At 42.8% G+C, this 22,421-nt stretch overlaps 1 protein-coding gene across 1 annotated transcript in view; it reads left to right on the forward strand.

Moving 5' to 3' along the window:
* The first annotated feature begins 2,609 nt into the window (after window positions 1-2,609).
* TUT7 (terminal uridylyl transferase 7) overlaps window positions 2,610-22,421 on the forward strand; it is a 43,793-nt gene continuing 23,981 nt past the window's right edge. The window contains exons 1-10 of the mRNA XM_082241483.1: window positions 2,610-2,798; window positions 6,534-7,049; window positions 10,981-11,159; window positions 12,942-13,058; window positions 14,670-14,847; window positions 15,191-15,279; window positions 15,953-16,004; window positions 18,603-18,672; window positions 20,142-20,268; window positions 22,272-22,391. Of these exons, the coding sequence (XP_082097609.1) occupies window positions 6,554-7,049; window positions 10,981-11,159; window positions 12,942-13,058; window positions 14,670-14,847; window positions 15,191-15,279; window positions 15,953-16,004; window positions 18,603-18,672; window positions 20,142-20,268; window positions 22,272-22,391 (1,428 nt within the window). The 5' untranslated portion in view covers window positions 2,610-2,798; window positions 6,534-6,553. The remainder of the gene's footprint in view (window positions 2,799-6,533; window positions 7,050-10,980; window positions 11,160-12,941; window positions 13,059-14,669; window positions 14,848-15,190; window positions 15,280-15,952; window positions 16,005-18,602; window positions 18,673-20,141; window positions 20,269-22,271; window positions 22,392-22,421) is intronic.

Raw genomic sequence — 22,421 nt, forward strand, 5'->3', positions numbered from 1 at the left:
AATTTTAGTCAGTTATAAATGGCCATACTTCCACTTAGGTGTCTCCCTTCTATGTGTTTGCATGTGGTGGCAAAATCCCACCTTTTGGCATTTCAATCATAAAGTCTAATTTGTGTACCCACACCCCCCATCTGTGAGGCTTAAATAGCTTTAAAGTTGTGGTATTTACAAGCATGAGGCTTAAAGCACCTCTCCCTCTCTTTCATGTTAATACTGTATAATTGTTCAGAAGAGAAGGGGGGAGAATGCAAATGAGCATTCAACATAGATTTTACCTTCAAGAACCCATCAAAAACTGTTTTAATCTCAGGCAGGACAATATAGCTAGCAGCACTGTGCACAGGTTTACAGCCTTGGATAATAGTGTACTAGTCAGTATCTCAAGCCTTCTCACACATGCTCTGACAGCAGACCTAAAGGAAAAGCCAGCTATAAACACACCTTGAGTAGTGATTATGTTTTGGAAGCAATTTTGACAATTATTTCCAAGGTGACATGGTCACATCTAAGTCCTTTTAATCAGTCCATAGATGAGGTTAAGAGTCATTCATATATGCTAGTTTGGCCTAGTTTCTGCTTGGGTGTGGTGCTATGTCGCAAAGACCTTTATTTTGAAGAGATTACTGTGCTACTTCTACTTTAATATGTAGATGAAGAGGCTGTAAATCATTTTTTAAAAAAATCAGAAGGCCATCAGGCAATCCTATTAAAAACAGCAACAACTAGTAAAGCTGGAATACTGGACTTCGTCTTCTCTATGGTCCTTCTATACATGCCATGTTTGTAGTTTTTGCCATTTGTTGAACACAACCAAGCAACATTACTGAAGCTCATGCCTTCCTTCCACGGGAATTACAGTTCCCCCTGAACATAAATCACAACGATGAGTGATGATGAAATACAATTTCATCCCATCCAGAAAATTTAGAATTCTGTGACTTGCCATCACACGACTGGCACAGCACCTACTGATTATTCTCCCCTTCCCACCCCTTTAGCCAACTGTGGCCAGTATTCAACAATATTTCAACAATATTTAAAGCACAGATACATTTCCTGCGCAAGTTGACAATAAATGTGGAGCAAAGAGCAAAGCCATGTGCCCTGCCACCCTCATACCCACCTACCCCTGATGCCCTGGTATTCGAAGTAACAGCTGTAAAGCGAAGATATACATAGCTGTCAACTTTCAGATTTGAAAATAAGGGATCAGCAGCCTCACCTGTCCCGGGGACAGTCTATGGGATAGGAGCGGAAAGCAGCGGGAAACGGCGCTGGAATAAGGGAATTTCCCGCAAAAAAAAGGGAAGGTTGACAGCTATGCACACATATTCTGCTGAAAGTATGGATACTAAGGCAGGGAATGGTTTAAATATGTGTATGTGCCCGATAGCATGAGATGCCATTAAATAAGCAGGGAGGATGAATGCCTTCTACCCATCAAGAGAGTCATCCAGAGAAACCCACAAGGAAAGGCCGAGCAGGAAGAAATCTGTCCGCCCCCCTCGTCCTTCTGTATCTTTTTCTACTACCACCTTATTTGTGCACCAGGCAGCTTTGTGAGGGCTTGTAACCCCCTCAAAAAGCAGAAATCTATTCAACGAATAATAATACAGTGGTGCCCCGCAAGACGAATGCCTCGCAAGACGGAAAACTCGCTAGACGAAAGAGTTTTCCGTTTTGGAGGTGCTTCGCAAAACGAATCTCCTATGGGCTTGCTTCGCAAGACGACAATGTCTTGCGAGTTCCTGCGGGTTTCCCCCCCTTTTTTCTAAGCCGCTAAACCGTTTATCAGCTGATCCGATAAGCCGCTAAAAGCCGCTAATAGCGCTAATAGGCTAATCCGTCAATGGGCTTGCTTTGCAAGACAAAAAAAACGCTAGACAAAGAGAATCACAGAACGGATTCTTTTCGTCTTGCGAGGCACCAGTGTATGCGGTTTTTTAAATTTTCATGTTGTAAGCCGCCTTGAGGGACACGGGTGGGCAAGGACTTGCCGATCAGAAGGTGGGCGGTTCGAATCCCCGCGACGGGGTGAGCTCCTGTTGCTCTGTCCCTGCTCCTGCCAACCTAGCAGGTCGAAAGCACATCAAAGTGCAAGTAGATAAATAGGTACCGCTCTGGCGGGAAGGTAAACGGCATTTCCGTGCGCTGCTCTGGTTCGCCAGAAGCGGCTTAGTCATGCTGGACACATGACCCAAAGCTGTACGCTAATGATCAGGGGTCCCTTTACCTTTAAGCCGCCTTGAGCATGCTTTTGGAAAGGTGGCATACAAATAAAATTACGTAGAATAATTCACAATAATTTTTATTATTTATACCCCGCCCCTGTGGCTAGGGCTGTACGTATGTGGTGTGTGGGTGTTTGTGTTTTGTCAGCGCGCCTTCGTGCCTTCTCCGCCGTCCTCCTCCGACGGCGAGGCTCCCCTCGACCAGCCGCGAAGGCCGGGAGAGGAGTCTCCCCTGCCTCTCGTGTCATGGCGCCCGCAGGCCGTGAGGTAAACACCGCGCGCCGGATGGCGCGAAGGCGGCGCGACGGGCGCTGCTGAGGGGCGGGGCAGAGGGAGGAGGAGGAGCTGGAGGGCGGAAGGACGAGGAACGAGGAGCGGCGGAGGAGGAGGAGGGGGGGGGGAAGGATCTCGGACGGTTTCGTGCGACGGGGGCTGCTGCTGCTGCTGCTGCGGGCGGCTTCCGCCTCGGTACAATGGAGCGGCGATAAGGCGGCGGCCGGGGCAGCGCGGGCGAGGAGGCGAAAGCGAGGAGGCTGCGGCCCGAAGGGCGGTTAGATCGGTTACCGAGTAAGTTCATCCTCATACCCGACCGGCCGCCGCCGCCTCTTTCTCTCCCCCCCCCCACCCGCAGTGAGGCACGGACTGGCTCCCGGGTGGGGACGGCGGAGCGCGCACCCGCCGCCGGTAGTTTCCCGGGGGTGCGAGGGAGACGGGCGGTCTGAGGGGAAGAAGGGGAAGGGGGGTCTTTGTGGGCCTGAAGGGCTCTTCCCCTCCCCCCCCCCAAGTGGCCCCAGTCACCTCAGCCTGGGCCAGGGGAAGGGAGCCCACGGCGACACCCACCCCCATCACCCCCGCCCGGTGCCTGAGGCGTTTTTCCCGTGTGGTGTTGTTTCACGGACTTAAAATCTGGCCGCAGAGAAAAAATAAAATAAAATCGATTGGGCTGTGTAGTCAAGGCTTTAATTGGAGAATAATACTCAAATGTGATCACCGCTCGCCTTAAGGAGACGTTGGGGAGGATGAAACTCCCGAGACCGGCCATCCATCCTTAAAGGGGCTCAGGGAGGTTTGCAGAAATCGGTTTGTTCACTGGAAAGGTAGCTCTTTTTCCTAAGAGATTTTACATCTGTTTGCGATAGGGACTGAAATGTTACCTGCACACACAATTTTTATAAAGTAATGTAGGCCTCAATGTACATTTGATTAAGTAATAGGCTTTATCTTCGTTCTGTCCTGCTGAAGCATTCATATGTGAAAGACAAAGCAGGGAAGTTTCAGAGGTGCTCTTTAGCCTTCTGTGTTAAAAAGCTCTGCCTATTGGCTTCTGCCTTAGTAATTACATATTTACTGAGCTACATGTATTTGATGGGTCCAGGGAACAACTCCCTTGTGAGAGGTGACTGTCGGAGTTTATTGTTGGTTGGACTCTTTCAAATATAACATGTGCTGTTCTTGCTGCTTGGCAGCTGTAACCACCAGCACTTTTAAAGGAAAAAGTGGATGGACTCAAGGTGAGGATGAAGAAGAAATATGGAAATTACAGTGGTGCCCCGCAAGACGAAAAACACGCTAGACGAAAGGGTTTTCCGTTTTTCGATGCGCTTCGCAAGACGAATTTCCCTATGGGCTTGCTTCGCAAGACGAAAACGTCTTGCAAGTCTTGCGATTTTTTTCGCTCCCCCCCCCTTTCTAAGCCGCTAATAGCCTTTTAGCCGCTAAGCCTTTAATAGCCGCTAAACCGCTAATAGCACTAAGCCGCTAATAGGGTTGCTTCGCAAGACGAAAAAACCACTAGACGAAGAGACTCGCGGAACGGATTATTTTCATCTTGCGAGGCACCACTGTATGTTTCCCTGACACTGTGCCTTTTTGTGTGACAATTAAAATAGTGGTCAGCTCCTACCCCAGACATGATTAGAAAACAGAAGGGTTGAGGATATCCTTATGATATTCTCTCATCTTCATGGAGATGTTAATGTACATAAAAAGAAGCTGAATGACCTATGGAAAGAGCTAGTGTCAGCCTTATAATGAAGTCCACAAAAGGACCTAGCCTGTAATTTTTGTTTTTCTGTTGTATTGGTCTCTAAAGAGGCTAGTAACTTATATTTCCATACTGGCCGTGGAGGGGAAGCCCCCTCATCTGCAGCCAAAATGGAAACACCGACAAGTAGGGTCTCAGCAGGCTAGTTTTTCCTGTCAAACACACTTGTGGAAGAGGAACAGAGTGATCTGTCACCTCACTGCTAGCCCTCTGTGTTTCCATGCTGGATGTGGAGGGATACATTTTTGTTCCTTTGCAGCTAGTACAGCAATCATCTCAGTTGGTAGATGGGCAGCAAGCAACCCAACCCTCCTTCACTAGCTTGCTCACTTGCAAGAGCCAGCAAGAAGCCCTGGCAACAAGGAAGTTTGTCACAAATACTTCTTGCCCAGGGATGAGTCAGACCCACACTGTGTATTCAAAACACTTAGACAGTCATGACTTCTCCCAGATAATCCTGGGGACTGTAGTGCTGAAAATTATTAGGAGTGCCCTCGCAGAGCTACAATTCCCAACAAACTACCTTTCCCAGGATTCTTTGGTGAAGCCATGACTTATGGTGCAATAGGATTGCTTTAAGGGTATCGTGTGGCTGTGACCTATGGTCCCTTCCCGTGTAAGGTTGTGGTGTGATGGTTTTGCACAAAGATTCACTGTCGTGTTCAAAGCAGCTAACTTGATATACCAGTTTAAGATGAAAGAGAAGTCCTGCTTTTTAAGGAAAATAACCTTGGCTTTTATGTGCACACTTATTGTAAGTTGCATGCACATTAAATTGCTTAGCAGGTGATAGTTTTCTTAAGAATGCATGGAGATAAAGTGCCCTCACTCTCAAGAATGATAGAACAGGCTGGACTTTAAATAAATCTCTTACAGTTTTGCTGCATGTATCGAGTTAATGCTTATGTCTGGTTGCTGCCTGCTTTTATTTTCACTTAATTCTCTTTCTATGTGGCATTTTATACAGTACACTTTGAATTCATGTTCCAAAGGTGCTATCTGTTGTTCTGTTAATTTTGGCTGCTTTCTGTAATCCTGTCAGACAGAGGGGTGGGGAATTTTGACAGCTATGGATGTATGTAATTCTCACAGCTACAAGCCATGCACACTCATCATAGGATGAGTTAAGACTGATGCCACTCCTTTTCTGCAACTTCTGCCTCTGTTAATACAAGAGCAAGAGGCAAGTCCTGTAATTTGAAGTTCAAAGTGCTAGCGCTGTGTAGTTGCCTCATCAGCTTCTTATTTGCTGTACTAGTCTTTGGAGTTCAGTGCTCTTTGTTGGGTGTAGCATATGTTTTCTAGGTCATTAGCAGAATGATAGAGGTTGAGGAATGTTGGTTGTGTACCCACCCACACCTTTCAGAGGAGCTCTTAAAGGCAATAGTCTTGCTGGAGCTGCTAATCCGCTGCAGTTTGTATAAATCTGCATATATTACAGTATTAGTTTGACTACCTTGGATGGTCACAATACTTGGCATAAACTTTATTCTGTGACACATTTCTCTTCTCTCTCATATTTCATGTTATATTTCAAAATCTGATAATTGGTTTGTGTAGGGGTAATATATTTTTGTTCTACCTCCACAGTCAGAGGCAGTATGACTCTGAATACTGGTTTTCTGGGAATCACAGCTGGGGAGAGTGCTCTTGTGCTCAAGTTCTCCCTTGCATGCTTTCTATAGACATTGGGGTGCCTACCGTGAGAACAGAGTGCCGGACTAGGTGGGCCTTTGGCCTGGGCTTCTCTTATGTGGGATAGCTCAGTTGGTAAAGCTTGAGACTCTTAATCTCAGGGTTGTGCCCCCCATTGAATAAAAGATTCCAGCATTGATCAGGGTTGGATGACTCTTTTAGTCCCTTCCAACTCTACAATTCTATGAATCTACGTTTACTAATACAGTGGACACTTGGGTTGTGAACGTGATCTGTGGGGATGCATGTTCGCAACCTGCAGCTTTCGCAACCCGCGTTTGCGTATGCGCGGCCACCGAAACCAGGAAGTAACCTGTTCCAGTACTAACAGGTTTCGGCGGTCCGCAACCAGAAAAAGTGCAACCTGAAGCGGCTGTAACCCAAGGTATGACTGTAAAAGCTTGGCTGGGTGAGAGAGAGTAGTTTGCCCAAGGTGCCCCAGTAAGCTCAGTGCAAATTTGACCCTAAGTCTCCCACATAGTCATAGTCACACTCACCCCTGCCCTCTTCATGGCATCCTACCTGTCCCGTTTTGAACATGTATTTCTTTCCCCATCCCACAGGGAAAGAGCGAACAGCTAATATGATGGGAGATGCCGCAAAACCGTGCTTTGCCAGACGTAATAAGGAGCGGGGGATTTTAAATGAGGAGGATTTCCAGAAGTGTGCTTTACGTCACGATTACCAAGCAATGGATGATTATGGAAATGGACACGGCAACAAGATGGACATAGGGATTGAGAAAAGAAAGGGAGCACTGGGTCACTATGGAACAAGTCCCCGAAAGGGAGCACACGGTGTTTCAAATCACCCAAATTCTTCTAAAAACACTGTTCACAATCAAGGGATGAGGATAAATGAAGCCTCAAAAGACCAAATTAAAAAGTGGGTGTCTGACAACCATCATGCTAATTTAGACAGTTGGAGAGAATACAGATCTACACCCCGGGTTCCTGTGGTTAACAGGACAAGGAAGGATTATTCTCATGAGTGCGAGAGCCAAGGAAACAGAAATGGAAGGAAGCAGCTCCAGAGAGACTTAACAAGTGACGATTTATCAGATAGGAAAGGAAATTCTGGTAATATAAACACCTTTAGATCATTTTCTTGTATTTTAAAATGTGTTCAAATATTTTGGGGTGACTGTAGTCTTAAGAATTGTCTTTAGGTATCTTCTAACCTTAGAAAATATAAAATCTACAATATTTCAAGATAGTGCTTTATTGCTAAGTTATGGCACAGTACCTGCTAGTCTAAAAAACAACCAAAGAATGACTGGGTTGATATCAATCCTATATCTTGCTTTAGCTATTGTGGGGTTTTCTTCGTAGCAATCATAGTTGTATCCTGTGTGAGGTAAGTGGCTAAAAGCTGTGTTGTTATCTGCCTTCCTAGTAACTATGAAACCTTCAAGAAAAGGTTGGGGGGAAATATTTCAGATTCATAAACAGTCATCCCAATATTTTAAGAATGGCATCTAAAATTTTAAACAGCAAAACATTAGGCCCTTAAATTTACGCAGTATTGCACAAATGCCCATGTGGCAGAATCAGTACTTGGGGACAAAATCTAATGGGCAGCTGTGTTGCACAATCCTTACTGAAATGGTGATGGTCATGCCCAGCTTACACAAGAGAACTTTGGGGTGTATTGTACCCTATATGGATTGAGTAAAACAAGCGTCTGAGATTTTTCCATCTTCTGCCACCTGCTGTAGCCAAATCAAATGTGCACTGGTGCCAGGGGCATATGGCTACTTCCAAAGCCCTGAGTGGGTGCGCTTAAGGGATAAAAATGTGCTTTTAAGTAAAAGCTTAAGGCATTGGTGGGAACCCTGCTTCCCTTCTGTTGCTGTTGGACCATGTCTTCCATCAGCTGCGTCTAGCATGGGCCTTGTAGTTCAACATCTGGAGGGCCACAGATTCCCCATCCCTATCGTAAAAACACTTGATTTCCTTTACTTCCACCTGCATTCATGGCTGTAAGTTAATGTAGCATGAGAACAGGATGCTTAGGATAATGCTGTTTTCTGTTTGGTGACACAAATATTAAGAGACACAAGCTTAAATTCAAAAAATTCACAGTTGGGTAATACCTTTAGTAGGATCAGCCAGAATGTTACAAAATAATAACAAGGTTTTGAGTTCTGCAGAACTCTTCAACAAGTAAGATATAAAGGAGTTGGTGGGGGAGGACAAACAACACACGCACACACACGCAAAAAGTAGGCCAGATGCTGTAGCCATAAGATGATTTTGTAGACTCCTTTCCAAGACGGTGGCTGAATAATTTTTTGCTAGATGCTACATAGATCAGGTTACACACCTAGGATTTTGGAATAACGAAGCATTGGCCGCCTCCCATTTTTTTAAACAAAAAGCCTAGCTTTTACCAAGATTAGACCCACACCTTAAGCAAAACATACAGGTGCCTGGTTGGGTGGAGAATTTTAAGGTGATCTCAATTTTTTATTGCAATTCAAATGACCAGGAGCTGTTTGGGAAACTTAGGAAAGAAAAACAAACCACTTTTAGATTGTTTGAGATATAAAGTAATATGGAAATGATTTAAGTAAAGAAAAAAATATCATATCAAGTTACCGTATTTTTTGCACCATAACACTTACTTTTTTCCTCCTAAAAAGTAAGGGGAAATATCTGTGCGTGTTATGGAGGGAATCTCTATGGGTGGCATGCCTACGGATTTTCCTCCTCTAAAAACTACGTGCGTGTTATGGTCGGGTGCGTGTTATAGAGCGAAAAATACGGTAACTCTTTTTCACCATTTTTTGACAGTGCTTATCTGCTATTGGGATTCAGTAGACCCCTTTAAAGTTGTATCTGAAAGTAAAGGTTATGGGTAATTTGACAACTATGTTTTACTTCAAGTAGTCCCACTGAAATTGAAGGATCTAATTTAGTTATGGCCATTAATTTCAGTGGGTCTACTCTGAGTAAAATTTAGTTCAATACTACCCTGAGATGGATTTCAACACTATTCTTCTTTAACAAAACAGGATGTGGTATCACATTTCAAAAGCGAAGACATAAACAAACTGTTGGTTCCTGCCTAAATGTTAATGAAAGGGAAAGCAAAATGATGCCTGTCTGAAATTCTGGACTCCTAGTAAATAATGGAAGTAATCCAGTCTACCTGATAGCCTAATAAGGAGGCCTGTCCTCCCTGCCTCCAAAGAATTTAGATGACAACCATTTTAGGTGCATCCAATTGATGTGCTATCACCAACATTTGGGTCCTTTTGGACCTGGAAAACAGCAGAACGAGGTGGTGGCCAGGTATGGAACCCCCATGCGAAATGATCACCACCTATATTACAAAAAAGAAATCAGTGCTGTGAGTCTGCACTATGTTAAGATAAAAGCCAATTTGGAGCAGAATTAACTTTTTGTGTGTGTGTTAAAATTGGCTCCTGGGGTCCAACTCCTGGGGTCCTTTATAAGTTTTGTGTGTGTATAGGACCGTACATACATTTTGTTCTCTCTCTCTCTCTCTGTATATATATATAGAGAGAGAGATGATATATATGATATCCACATACAAACATAAAAATCTATTACAGTGCTCTTGAAGTAGTATAAGCACATAAAAATGGAATTTTTGATATAGGCAAAATGCTAAGGTTTTCCTACCCTATTTTGAGAAGTTGCTTGGGGATGGGGTGGGCTCTCAATGAGCTTAGGCATTGATAGTTTCACTTTCCCATTTGTCCAGAAAGGTAAATTGGACCCATAAGTAAGTTAAACTTTTTATAAACTGAAAAACGGGTGGAATTAAACAACACAGGGCAACTGCCCCCATAATTGTTGAGGAGTACAAAGAGAGTGAAGTGGTTCACATGGCAAAAAAAAGGTTTGCAAATACAGTAAGCCCAGCAGCTTGCAAACATTTAACTTGTATGCATTCAGCTTTATGTGCTTGGCAAATAATTAAAAAAAAATAATTAAAAAGGGGTCGGGGGGAGGGGGAAACTGGCAGTCCCACCCATATGCAACTTTGGCTTTAAGTGCAAGTAACCCCTGTGGGAGGGACGCGGGTGGTGCTGTGGATTAAACCACAGATCCTAGGGCTTGCTGATCAGAAGGTCGGCAGTTTGAATCCCCACGACGGGCTGAGCTCCCGTTGCTCAGTCCCTGCTCCTGCCAGCCTAGCAGTTCGAAAGCACGTCAAAGTGCAAGTAGATAAATAGGTACTGCTCCAGCGGGAAGGTAAATGGCATTTCCGTGCGTGCTCTGGTTCGCCAGAAGCGTTTTAGTCATGCTGGCCACATGACGCGGAAGCTGTACACCGACTCCCTTGGTGAATAAAGTGAGATGAGCTCCGCAACCCCAAAGTCAGTCACGACTGGACCTAATGGTCAGGGGTCCCTTTACCTTTACCTTTACTAACCCCTGTGTACGTTGAGGGCTTACTGTATTTCAAACAGTTTCTGGGGTCCACAGCAACCCTAAAGGCATTAGAGTCCAAATAAAAAATCCGCTCCAATATGTTTCATCATTTTGTTGGTTCTGTTCACCTGTCAGTTATCTTAACATGGTTTGCCTTCTTATCACGTACTTCCACTTCTTTAATACGTACATTAAAAAGGTTTCCAAAACAGCATTTGTAGGAAGATAAAAATCAGTGATACTTTAAGACTGCAACCCTATGCACAGTAACAGCAAAGTTTTATACATGGCTAGTCAGAGGGCAAAGGGATTTTCTCCCAGGTAAGTGAGCAAAGGATAGAGTTGCAAGTGAAGTCTTCCTGGGTACAATGGGGGCACTGGATTGTACTGCACATCTTTTCATATTCTAGGTGCCTTATGTTATGTTGTGCCTTCCCTTGTTGGGTTGCAAACTCGAGAGTTTTTGCATCGCAACTGTAGATTCTATCTGAAGCTTGAATGGTTTCTCAACGATGGTTTGTTTAGGTGCGGAAATGCACTAAGGTCACAGTCGTTATTTGTGCCGTGCACTTACAGCAACTTTGTTCTAATAACTGTTCAAAAGAATCAAAGAAACATAGGAAGCCAAGAAGATCAAGACGGATAAGAAAAGAAGAAAATGATCAAGAGGAAGATATGGATGGGCCGGTTATAGATGAGTCTTTGCTGACAGCAAAAGAATTGCTAGGGCTTCAACAGGCTGAAGAACGACTTAAGCGAGACTTCATTTACAGGCTGAGGAAGGTAGCTATTTCTGCAATATATATATTCTTGTTTTGGGGTGAAATGTGCAAATATTGGTACTGAAGAATACCAGTTAGGAATATGCTTGGCAAATGAGAAGAGCAACAATGGTGGGAAAGAACTTGGGAAAGCAAGGAACATGTTTAACCACAGATTACTTTTATGTATTTGAAAATGCTTACAAGGGGATAGTGCTGCTTGTTCATTATGATGAGCAGCAATAATTTGGATGAACACCTGTAATTTATTACTTGGGTTTAATGAATCTTGCATTGGGCAGAGTAGACGTACTGTATTAATATTTGAAGGTTTTTTTAACATTCAGCAAAGTGGTCAATAGGTAGAAAATCTAAAGAGCAGAGACATAGCTGGAATGCTATATAAGTATTCTTATTCTTAGCATTTCTGTGATACACTGATGATGTGATGTAATTCATGTTAAACATCATAAGCCACAGTACTATCCTTAGAGTAAAAAAATGGAAAGGCTTACCCAGATCGTTCTTAAAAGTCACATCTCCGTATGGTTGCAGACACTTTCAGGAGGGTGTGTGTTGAGAGTCCATCCGTTAAGAGGTCTAATTCTCCCCTCTCTTCTCAAGGAAAGAATTCCTTTGAAGTGGTTAACTCTCATATCCATAAAGGTAAAGGTAAAGGTACCCCTGCCCGAACGGGCCAGTCTTGACAGACTGTGGGGTTTGTGCGCCCATCTCACATCTATTGGCCGGGGGCCAGCGCTGTCCGGGGACACTTCCGGGTCACGTGGCCAGCGTGACATCGCTGCTCTGGCGAGCCAGAGCCGCACACGGAACGCCGTTTACCTTCCCGCCGTTTACCTTTACCTTCATATCCATAGTCTCTTGTAAAAATTCCAATCACACAACAAAATCATTAACATAACTTAAATGTTGAGCTGATCCAGGAATATGAAATGTCTGGGTAATTTTTATTAATAAAATTCTCACTTGTCATCACAGATATTGAAGTAATCAATGTGCAGCTCAGATTTAGGCCCAAGGAATGAATATGTAAAAATCATTTCAAATCTGAATCAAAGGCACATTATTGGACCTTAAGCAATTTTTAGAGTCAGGGAGCTGCCTGATTTAATAGGTAGTACATAGATGTTTCAATATGAGTATCATGCCTGTGCAGGAAAGACCATGCTGTTAAGTGAACTGGAAATAAGGTCCGTTCAGCATGAATGGAGATACATATCATAGCTTTCCTATAGGACTGAAATGCTACTGCTCAGTGCTATTCAAATGATCCTAGATGTTTTCTGACAAATGGTTTGACTCTGAGTCCAGGTGATTCGTCTTGACAGGAACATTGTGAAATGATATATTTGTAGAAGCTTTGATTTGTTTTAGTCTATTTTATTGTGGTTTAAACTTTTTGTATACAGTCGTACCTCGGAAGTCGAACAGAATCTGTTTCGTAAGTCTGCTTGACTTCCGAAACATTTGACTTCCAAAGTGTGGCTTCTGATTGGCTGCAGCAAGCTCCTGCAGCCAATCGGAAGCTGCAGAAGCCCCGTCGGATGTTTGGCTTCTGAAAGAACGTTCAAAAACTGGAACACTCACTTTCAGTTTTTGATTGTTTGGGAGACAGAATGTTAGACTCCCAAGGCGTTCGAGGTATGACTGTATTTTAAATTTCTGTTGAAATTTTTCTGTAAACCACTTTGAAGTTGTTGTTTTCTACGATCGAGCAGTAAATAAATTTTAGGAAATAAATAAATTAAAATCAATACATTTTAATACATTGTGTTCTCCTTAGCGCCCTCGAAGTTACCCAACAGCCAAATATACTTGCAAATTATGCGATACTTTGATTGAGTCGGTGGCATTTGCTCATAAGCATATAAAAGAAAAGAGACACAAGAAAAACATAAAGGTGAGTGAACGGCCAGTCAGAGCTATAGAAGCATTACAGGGGTTGTGTGTGTGTGTGTGTTGTGCAGATTATTAAGAGAAAGCTCAAAATATCACATGTCAGTATGGTAGCTGATGAGCAGCAGCAGCTAAACATGGGGGCCCCTACATTGCTCTCCCCCAGCAACCTTATTCCAACCTTCCCTGCTTCAGGGCAGGATGTTCTGTGCTTGGGACCTATAACTAGTGGGGAGGGAGCAATAGAGATGACGCAGGGAGGGGTAATAGGTGCATGTTGTGAGCTGCATGTGTGTCCAAGAGGAAGTGGTCTGCAGCCAAAGGAAGTGGCCTGCAGCCCACCAGCTAATGCAGTCCTTGGGCTGAAGCAGGTGAGTCATGCTTGCTCTGAAGGTAAAGGGACCCCTGACCATTCGGTCCAGTCGTGGCCGACTCTGGGGTTGCAGCGCTCATCTCGCTTTATTGGCCGAGGGAGCCGGCGTACAGCTTCCGGGTCATGTGGCCAGCATGACTAAGCCGCTTCTGGCGAACCAGAGCAGGGGATGTGAGATATAGGGGGAAAGGAAACACCAATAGACCCCAAGTTAGGTAAAGGTAAAGGACCCCTGACAATTAAGTCCAGTTGCGAACGACTCTGGGGTTGCGGTGCTCATCTTGCTTTACTGGCTGAGGGAGCTGGCGTTTGTCCGCAGAAAGTTTTTCCGGGTCATGTGGCCAGCATGACTAAGCCGCTTCTGGCGAACCAGAGCAGTGCACGGAAATGCTGTTTACCTTCCCGCCGGAGCGGTACCTATTTATCTACTTGCACTTGGGCGTGCTTTTGAACTGCTAGGTTGGCAGGAGCAGGGACCGAGCAACAGGAGCTCACTCCGTTGCTGGGATTCGAACCGCCAACCTTCTGATCGGCAAGTCCTAGGCTCTGTAGCTTAGACATTTGTGGGAGTCAGAGACCTTCAGGCAGCTGAGGGAGGTTGAAACGGAGGAACAAATGTTGCAGCCAGGGATGTACTTGGGTAAGAGAGCCGAGATCAGAAAGTGGCAAGTTTGTGGGAGCCATTCAAGTTGGGGCAATTGGTTCATGCTTGATCTGGGCATGAGCAGGAAGCCATGGTATGGATTTGAAATCCCCTGCTTAAGATGGCCTGCCTTGCCCGTCTCTTTTTGGCAGTTTTTTTTTACTATCTCATGAATACCTTTCTTTTCTCTAGGCATCTGGCTTTGCCAAGTTGATGCCTGTTACCCTTGCTGTCGTTTTTCTAAACAACGTTGAATTTATGTTGTAAGCTCCTTGGGTTAGCTAGGGACCTTTTTGTTCTGCAAACTGCTATGCACATTACTACCACGATACAAACAGGAGTACATAGTACGTCTTCTTACATTTGTTTTCTCTTGCCCAAGAAATACCTTTCTGTGAGTAAATATTATCTGTGATGTTTTAGCTAGTAAGAGGACATACTTTTGGAAATGCTCTTTGCAGGGACATTAGAATTGGTTCTCCCCCCCCCCAAAAAAAAAAATATGGAGAAATAAAAGTAGATAAACTGTGTACTTTTTACATTATTAAAATGATTCTGAGAGAAAAAAATTATATATTTCTTGCATATTATCTCTAAAGGAAAAGCAAGAACAACAACTGCTGACTGCCCTTCCTCCACCAACGCCTTTGCAGATTGAAGCTATTGGTGTTGCCATTGAGAAAGTAGTGCAAGAGTTTGGTTTAAACAATGAAGACTTGGAACAACGGCTTGGAGTTAAAACTGCCATGGAAAGTGTATTGCATCAGAAATTGCCAGGTAACATTTTATTATAATTGTCTTTAACAAATGGTGATCCAGGTTGTATTTCCATGGTATCTTAGTTACTTGATGCAAAATATAGACCTGGCGCTGTAAAATAGATGAACTGCTGAAGGAGAAGCCAGCAAAGTGGCTAAAAATAAGCAGTGCTTAAAGATCGCTAAATCAGATTCATGTCCTTTAAACATTGATAGAAGATAGGTTAACCAGGAAGGGATGTGGGGAGTTTAAACCCCTGTTGTTCCTGGATCTGCTCTGGTCAAGACTTCTTTGTGGAGAAGAAAGTATTTTCCCCTGTTCTGCATTTCAAATTGAAATTTTCCATTTTCATTCACTATAGATTGTTCTCTAAGACTGTATGGCTCTTCTTGCAGCAGATTTGGTTTCAAAAACTCAGATGTAAATCTAGATATCCAGTTTCCAGCTAATGTAAGTAATCATTTTCTTCAGAAAATATTGTATAAAGGGGATTCTAGCAGCTTTGCTGCCAAATTAAGTTTACATGGTTCATAGCAGCCATAATGGTACTATAAAAATCAACATGCATGCCTACAGCTCTGGGAAAGTTAGAAATTTAAGCAGTTTATAAAAGCAAAGCATAGCAAAGATGCATATACAAAACCTCAAATTACTATTGATGTGAACTAAAGTTTTAATGAGATTCTCTTTTTTAATATGGTTTTTGGTTGGCATCCATCTGTCTCCAGAGACAGTGGAAGAGTGAAACCATTGGAGAGTTACAGCACATGCTGTGGCTGTGAGACCAATATGGGAGAGACATGTTTTGTTGCAGCTGGGGCAAGTGAGGGTGTCCAGTTGTGCTGATGTACCATGGTGTTTCTTCTTTCTGCATATTTCCCAGCGGTCATTCCTCCTCGGATTACAAGTCACTGCTGTGGATACATGCCCTGAATGATTGTCTGGTTATCATAATTTATTTTAATTTTTTGCATCAAAGCCACCTCTTTTTTTTTTAAAGTACCACCGGACAGCTAGTTTTCCCAAGTTAAATGTCATGAAGTACTATACTAATATTTCAAAATAAATAATGACGTCAGTAAATGTTAAAATTTTATAGTTTTTGTTTTGCTGTTCTTTATAGATGTCCCAACCAGATGTTCTCTTACTTGTTCAAGAGAGCCTGAAGAATAGTGGTAAGGCCCATTCATTCATATCTCGACTTAGCCATGTCCTCACCCACATCGGGTGAGAATGTCTCTTCTGTGCAAGTAGCACCAAACCAATATCTTGAGGGTAGGCAGCGGACAGGACTGCCTGTATCTAATGATGGGTGCCATTGGCCCTATTTTCATACAGCAACTAAGAGGAGAGAGTATTAGCACAGTGGTGGAAGATGGGACTAGATAGATGTCTGGATTGGAATGGTTGATTTATAATTCATTCAAAGCAGTTCATCCAAAGCCCAACAAACCATGAGAAAAAGAATGGAGGAATCATATGGATCATAACGGCTCCCCAGAAATTTTGGCTACAAGAGAAAAGTATTGCCAGATGGTTCTTAGAGCTGATGGGGCCTAGGTGTTAGCATGTATCAGGTAGCAGCAAAAGAGGCAACACCTCTATAGTATGCACTTGGCCATACACAACAGCAACCCATCAACTCTTTGTTGCTAAGGCTTCATTCAGGATATGAGGAAAAGGCTAAAAGAGATGGTTTATAAGGGAAGAGTGAAGGAAAACGGAAGTGATCTGATGTTTGGGGTGGCGACTGTGAGAACAGAATTCTGGACCACATGGGCCTGATACACTGGGCTCTTAGGTTCTTATGTCCTTGTACTCTGTCTTGATTTATCTGGAATATTGACTGCTGGTTCCACAGGTTAGAATCAGGAATTGCCACTTCACTCCAAAACCTTCATTAAGATGGTGGACAAAACTCCAGTGTAACTACAGTGGTGCCCCGCAAGACGAATGCCTCGCAAGACGGAAAACTCGCTAGACGAAAGAGTTTTCCGTTTTGGAGGTGCTTCGCAAAACGAATTTCCTATGGGCTTGCTTCGCAAGACGACAATGTCTTGCGAGTTCCTGCTGGGTTTTTCCCCTCCCCCCTTTTTCTAAGCCGCTAAGCCGCTTATCAGCTGATCCGATCAGCAGATAAGCCGCTAATAGCGCTAATCCGCTAACCCGTCAATGGGCTTGCTTCGCAAGACGAAAAAACCGCTAGACGAAGAGAATCACAGAACGGATTCTTTTCGTCTTGCGAGGCACCACTGTATTTTTAAGAACCCCAAATAAAGCAGATTGGCTAACGAATACCAATAATTAAAATAAGGTTTGTAACACGGGCAGTCCTGGGCAATTAATGCTAGTTGGTGCATCATTTTCTGAAACAATCGTTCCTGGTTTTTTATACACCAACAGAGGTGTCAGTTATACAAACTGATCAGTAAGTACAACCTACATACATTTCATTGTGAGTGTAAGCATAGCCTGTAGACTTGTCTCGCCAGTCATTTTGTTGGTTCTGTTTGCCTGTCAGTTATCTTAACATGGTTTGCCTTCTTATCACATACTTCCACATCTTTAATAAGTACATTAAAAAGGTCCTAAAGAACCTTCGTTGGCTCCCAGTTTCCAAGCACAATTCAAAGTGTTGATGCTGACCTTTAAATCCCCAAATGGCCTTGGCCCAGTATACCTGAAGGAGCGTCTCCATCCCCATCACTCAGCCCAGACATTGAGGTCCTACTCCAAGGGTCGTCTTCTGGTTCCCTCACTGCAAGAAGTGAAGCTACAAAGAACCAGGCAGAGGGCCTTCTCGGTAGTGGTGCCCTCTCTGTGGAACACTCTCCCTTCAAATGTCAAGGAGATGAAGAATTACACAACTTTAAGAAGACACCCCTTTATTGGGAGGTTTTTAACGCTTGAAGTTTTTAGATAATGCTGTAAGCTTCCCAGAGTGCCTGGGGAAATCCAGCCAGATGGGTGGGGTATAATTAATACAATTATTATTATGATTACTGTTAGCAGTTACTCCAGAGCCTTTGCTTTACGGGTGTTTTTTTCAAGCTCAGCCACCTAATCAGCACCATGTGGACCAAGCTTCATGTCTGGATAAAGATATTCATTTGCCTGTTTCCATTATGCTTATAAAAACAGCTAGCTGGTGGCCCTTTTTAATACCTTGGTAATTAATAGAAGCTGAATGAAGAAAAAATATATGTGTAAATTGAAACTTAGATAAGTACCTTAATCTTCAAATGTATGATTTAATATGGCAGCGATACTACTGTGCCCAACAATTTCTGTTTACTTACTCCAAAGAAAGAAAGAACAGATGCATTTCCATCTCTCATTTTAAGGGCCTGAACCACTGGTCAAGCTGTGAAGGATCAGGCCCATGGGTTTGTGTGGCTTAAGCGGACCAGTTGTTGTTGCTGCTGCTGACTAGTTTTATTTATTACTATCATTAGAGGGTTTCTTCTGGTCTTTAATCTTTGCAGTCTAAGAATGGGTTCAGATGACCATCTGAAGCTCCATTCACATGGGCAAATGTTTTGCCCACTGACAGCTGAACCCTGTATGTATTGAAGAGGTATTTATCAGGAGAACCAGCACATTATAGCATCAAAGGGATGGCTGTAGTTGTCACATGAAAACTGCATACATGTGAATGTAAAAGACCAGCAAGGGAGTAGATTTTCCTCTGCTGTTCTGTGTGTGAGACAGTTTTTACAACTTCTTTTTCTTCAGTACCATGATTAATGTGGCTTTCTTTTTCCCCTTCTTAGAATCTTTTGTTGATGTTGATGCAGATTTCCATGCTAGAGTGCCTGTGGTGGTGTGCAAAGAAAAACAAAGGTCTCTGATAGCAAATTTGTGTGTGTGTATAGTATTGAACAATGTAAACCCACACATCTCTGTTGGCTTCTGTATTAAATCATTCCAAATATATTGATTCCCATAGTAATGTGAGCAAACAAATTAGAATCTAACAGTAAGGACTGCTGCTTCCACTCTCACCAGTGCCCAAAGAATCACTTCAGCTCTGCACCCTTGCCTTCAAAGGGCAAAAGAAACAAAACAAAAAGAAGCAATTTCCACATGTGATGCAAGCATAAAGCCTTATCCCAGCTGTAGTTTCTTGTAAATAAGTTTAGGGTTAGGGTCTTACTAAGATCATATCAAGCTAAGTCATGCTCACAGTAGGCTCGTGACTTAAGTTACTTAGGTCTATTGACTTTGATGAGACTACTCTGAATATGACTAATGTTGGATATCTCCTCAAGGCTTCAGTCCTGTTCCTGCTTACCTGGTAGTAAGCCCCATTGAACTCAGAACTTCTCAGTAGACATATTTGTGCTATGAGAAACATCAAGAACAGCTGGCACAACTTTAATATTAAAAAGGGGAAAGGACTACACTCTGGTATTTTTTCTAACCATTTACATAGCACCACTTACTTAAAGCTGTTACAGTTTATTAATACGTTAATAAGAGCCATAGCATAATTAAATGGTTTACATTTACATAGTGCTTGTTTACCAACTGAAGTAAGTAAATCATCTATTAAAAAGTAGGCTAATGTAGTTTTTAAGAGTCATTAAAGTGCTATTCCAAAGCATAATTGTCTGTTAGAAGGCTAATGCAAGTAATGACTGCAATTAAGCGTAATCCACATCACATCAAGTGAGTTTTATGCAGTCATAATGTATATATTTATTATAGCTTCAGTACAGACATTTAAGCAGAAATTCTTCTAGCTACTTCCTTGATAGGATGACAATCCATTAGCCTGTCTTTCTTCAAACCCTGCTAATGAGGATTCACCATAGTATACAAATGAGCTTTCATACAACAATAAAGCAACCATAAATTAGGATCCAATAATTCCCAAGTATGTCAACTGTGATTGTTATATATGGCCCCTGTTATTGCATGTTAATCCAACCGCCTGATTCAAGTCTAAATAGAAAAATCTCACTCTACAAGCAGGTATCTCATTTGTGAATTAAAAAACATCATGGCGGCTGTGATTTAAGTCTTTATTACACATCAGATAGAACCACCCATTCAGTGACTGCCACTGAAAATACCAGTTTCACGGCTGTTCCACTTTCTCACCTCCTGAATAGCATTTAGTAGAAGAGCATGTGATGCACCAACATTGTAGTCACGATGTCATAACTTGCTTATTTCTGCCACATTTCTGGGAGAAATAAGGAAATGCTGTTTTCTGCGGTATCCACTCATTTTCAATTCTACCCTTAGTTTGCTTTTCCTAGGGAGTGAAAATATGGTTTTTACATCTCTGTCTTTTATCATTTTAGTGGCCTTGTTTGCAGAGTAAGTGCTGGGAATGAAAATGCTTGGCTGACAACAAATCACTTGGCTAAACTAGGAAAACTAGAACCTCCTCTCGTGTCCCTGGTAATTGCCTTTAGACACTGGGCCAAGGTAAGTCTGGCTTTGTAGCAAAGCACAAATACTTACATTGTTTGCCATGATCAGGGTTCAAAAATCCTATTGTTCTAGGCGCATTTTGCGACAGGGAATTTTATTAGCTCGGGCAGTTTCTGAGTTCTGGGCGCAATACTGCACCTAAGATTTCAGATTAAAACTGGAGAGTGGAAGGAAAGGAGGGCCTTTTTCTGCCTCCCCATTTCCAGCTACTCTCTGAAGACTGCTGAAGAGACCCTCTTAAGAATATTAGCGGGGGGGGGGCAGGGAAAGGACCTAGACCATGTGAACAATGAACATAATATTTTAGCTGCAGTTTGTTCATTTTCAGCTTTGTATTCTTGTTATTAAAAAGCACACCTAGACATTCCGTTGTTGTGCCCATAACCTTGGTTTAAAGTGCCATGTAGCTCCTAGCTTTCATATCTCAGTTTCTAACACTGGCCATGATTAAGGTTGTGTGTACAATGTGTACTCTGTCCTTTAATTTTTTAAAAAAACTTTATTCTGTATATATAATTAATTTAACGCTTTGGATCTAGCTGAGCCTTTCTGCATTCATGATTGAATGTTGCATGCCAGCTATAATAATAATAATAATAATAATAATAATAATAATAAACTTCTTATTTATATCCCGCCCATCTGGCTGGGTTTCCCCAGCCACTCTATCTGAAATAATGTGTTTCTTAAACATGGGGGGAAAGTTAGCTTTAAACAATCACAGCTAAATTTTCCAACACCTGAACTCTGTTTAGTAGCATTTGAATATTGGATTAGGAAACATACTTCTTTCTGAAGAATTTGTGTGGCCTCCAACTTGCTATAACTCTGAAACAGTAGTCATAGCAAGTGATTGGCAAATGGTAGAAACCTGAGGCAGCCCCTTCAAGTTTAGCTATTTTATATATAGCTTGGTGCTTCACGTGATACCTCTCCTGATTGTAAGAGATTTTTGGCCCAAATCAGACAAGACCCTGGAGGTAAGACTTGTTCCACCTATGTATCTATATCCAACCAAGCACAGAAGTATTCATAAGGTATGGCATAGTTGGAACAGATAGCTTCTGTTGTAATCCTGGCTATGTGTGATCATAAATATTCATGGGCAGAGTCAAAGTCGGCACACTTATTTTTGTCCACTAAAATCCATTGCCCAAACTTTCAAAGCCATGTTTCCTACCTCCTTTAAAAAAAATGAAAACTCAAATCAGGGATCCGAGACCTGTACCCAGTACTGAAGTCCACTGAAGTACAGACATTATGTTTCCTGATATCATAATCACAGTTAGGTGATTGGAAGTGCTCTTTGAGCTCACACACCTTCCTCTGCACCTCCTCTGATGCGGAAATTCTCCCATTCTGTTCATTTTCAGAGCTGATAATGGTGGGGTGTTAATAGCTACAGTGGTGCCTCGCAAGACGAAAAGAATCCGTTCTGTGATTCTCTTCGTCTAGCGGTTTTTTTGTCTTGCGAAGCAAGCCCATTGATGGATTAGCGCTATTAGAGGCTTTTAGCGGCTTATCGGATCAGCTGATAAGCAGCTTAGCAGCTTAGAAAAAGGGGGGGAAGGAAAAAAACCCGCAGGAACTTGCAAGACATTGTCGTCTTGTGAAGCAAGCCCATAGGAAATTCGTTTTGCGAAGCACCTACAAAACAGAAAACTCTTTCGTCTAGCGAGTTTTCCGTCTTGCGAGGCATTCGTCTTGCGGGGCACCACTGTACAATGATGCTTGGCTAGCCATGGATAGAAGTGGGTTTGCAAACAGTTTTATCTGAGTGAAAGTTCCTTCTCTATCTTTGCTCTAAACATGAAAGCCGGGTGGGGGAATTCACATACCGAAAGTGGGGGACGTAGAAGGATGTGAGCCTGCAGGGTGCTTGTGATCTCCATACTATAGCAGCATTACCTTAACAGCAGGCCACATCTAATAGGATTCTGAAGCTTGCTCGCAGTGCTCTTCAATGAATGTTTTCTTTTCCTTTTCCTTCCTTATAGCTCTGTTGTGCAGATCGTCCTGAAGAGGGTGGCTTACCACCTTATGTCTTTGCTTTAATGGTCATTTTCTTTCTGCAACAGAGGAAAGAACCCTTTCTTCCTGTATATTTAGGATCATGGGTAAGCGTGCCTTGCATAAAGGTTTCTTAA

This window comes from Podarcis vaucheri (genome assembly GCF_965113315.1).
Source record: "Podarcis vaucheri genome assembly, chromosome: 11".
Classification (NCBI taxonomy): domain Eukaryota; kingdom Metazoa; phylum Chordata; class Lepidosauria; order Squamata; family Lacertidae; genus Podarcis; species Podarcis vaucheri.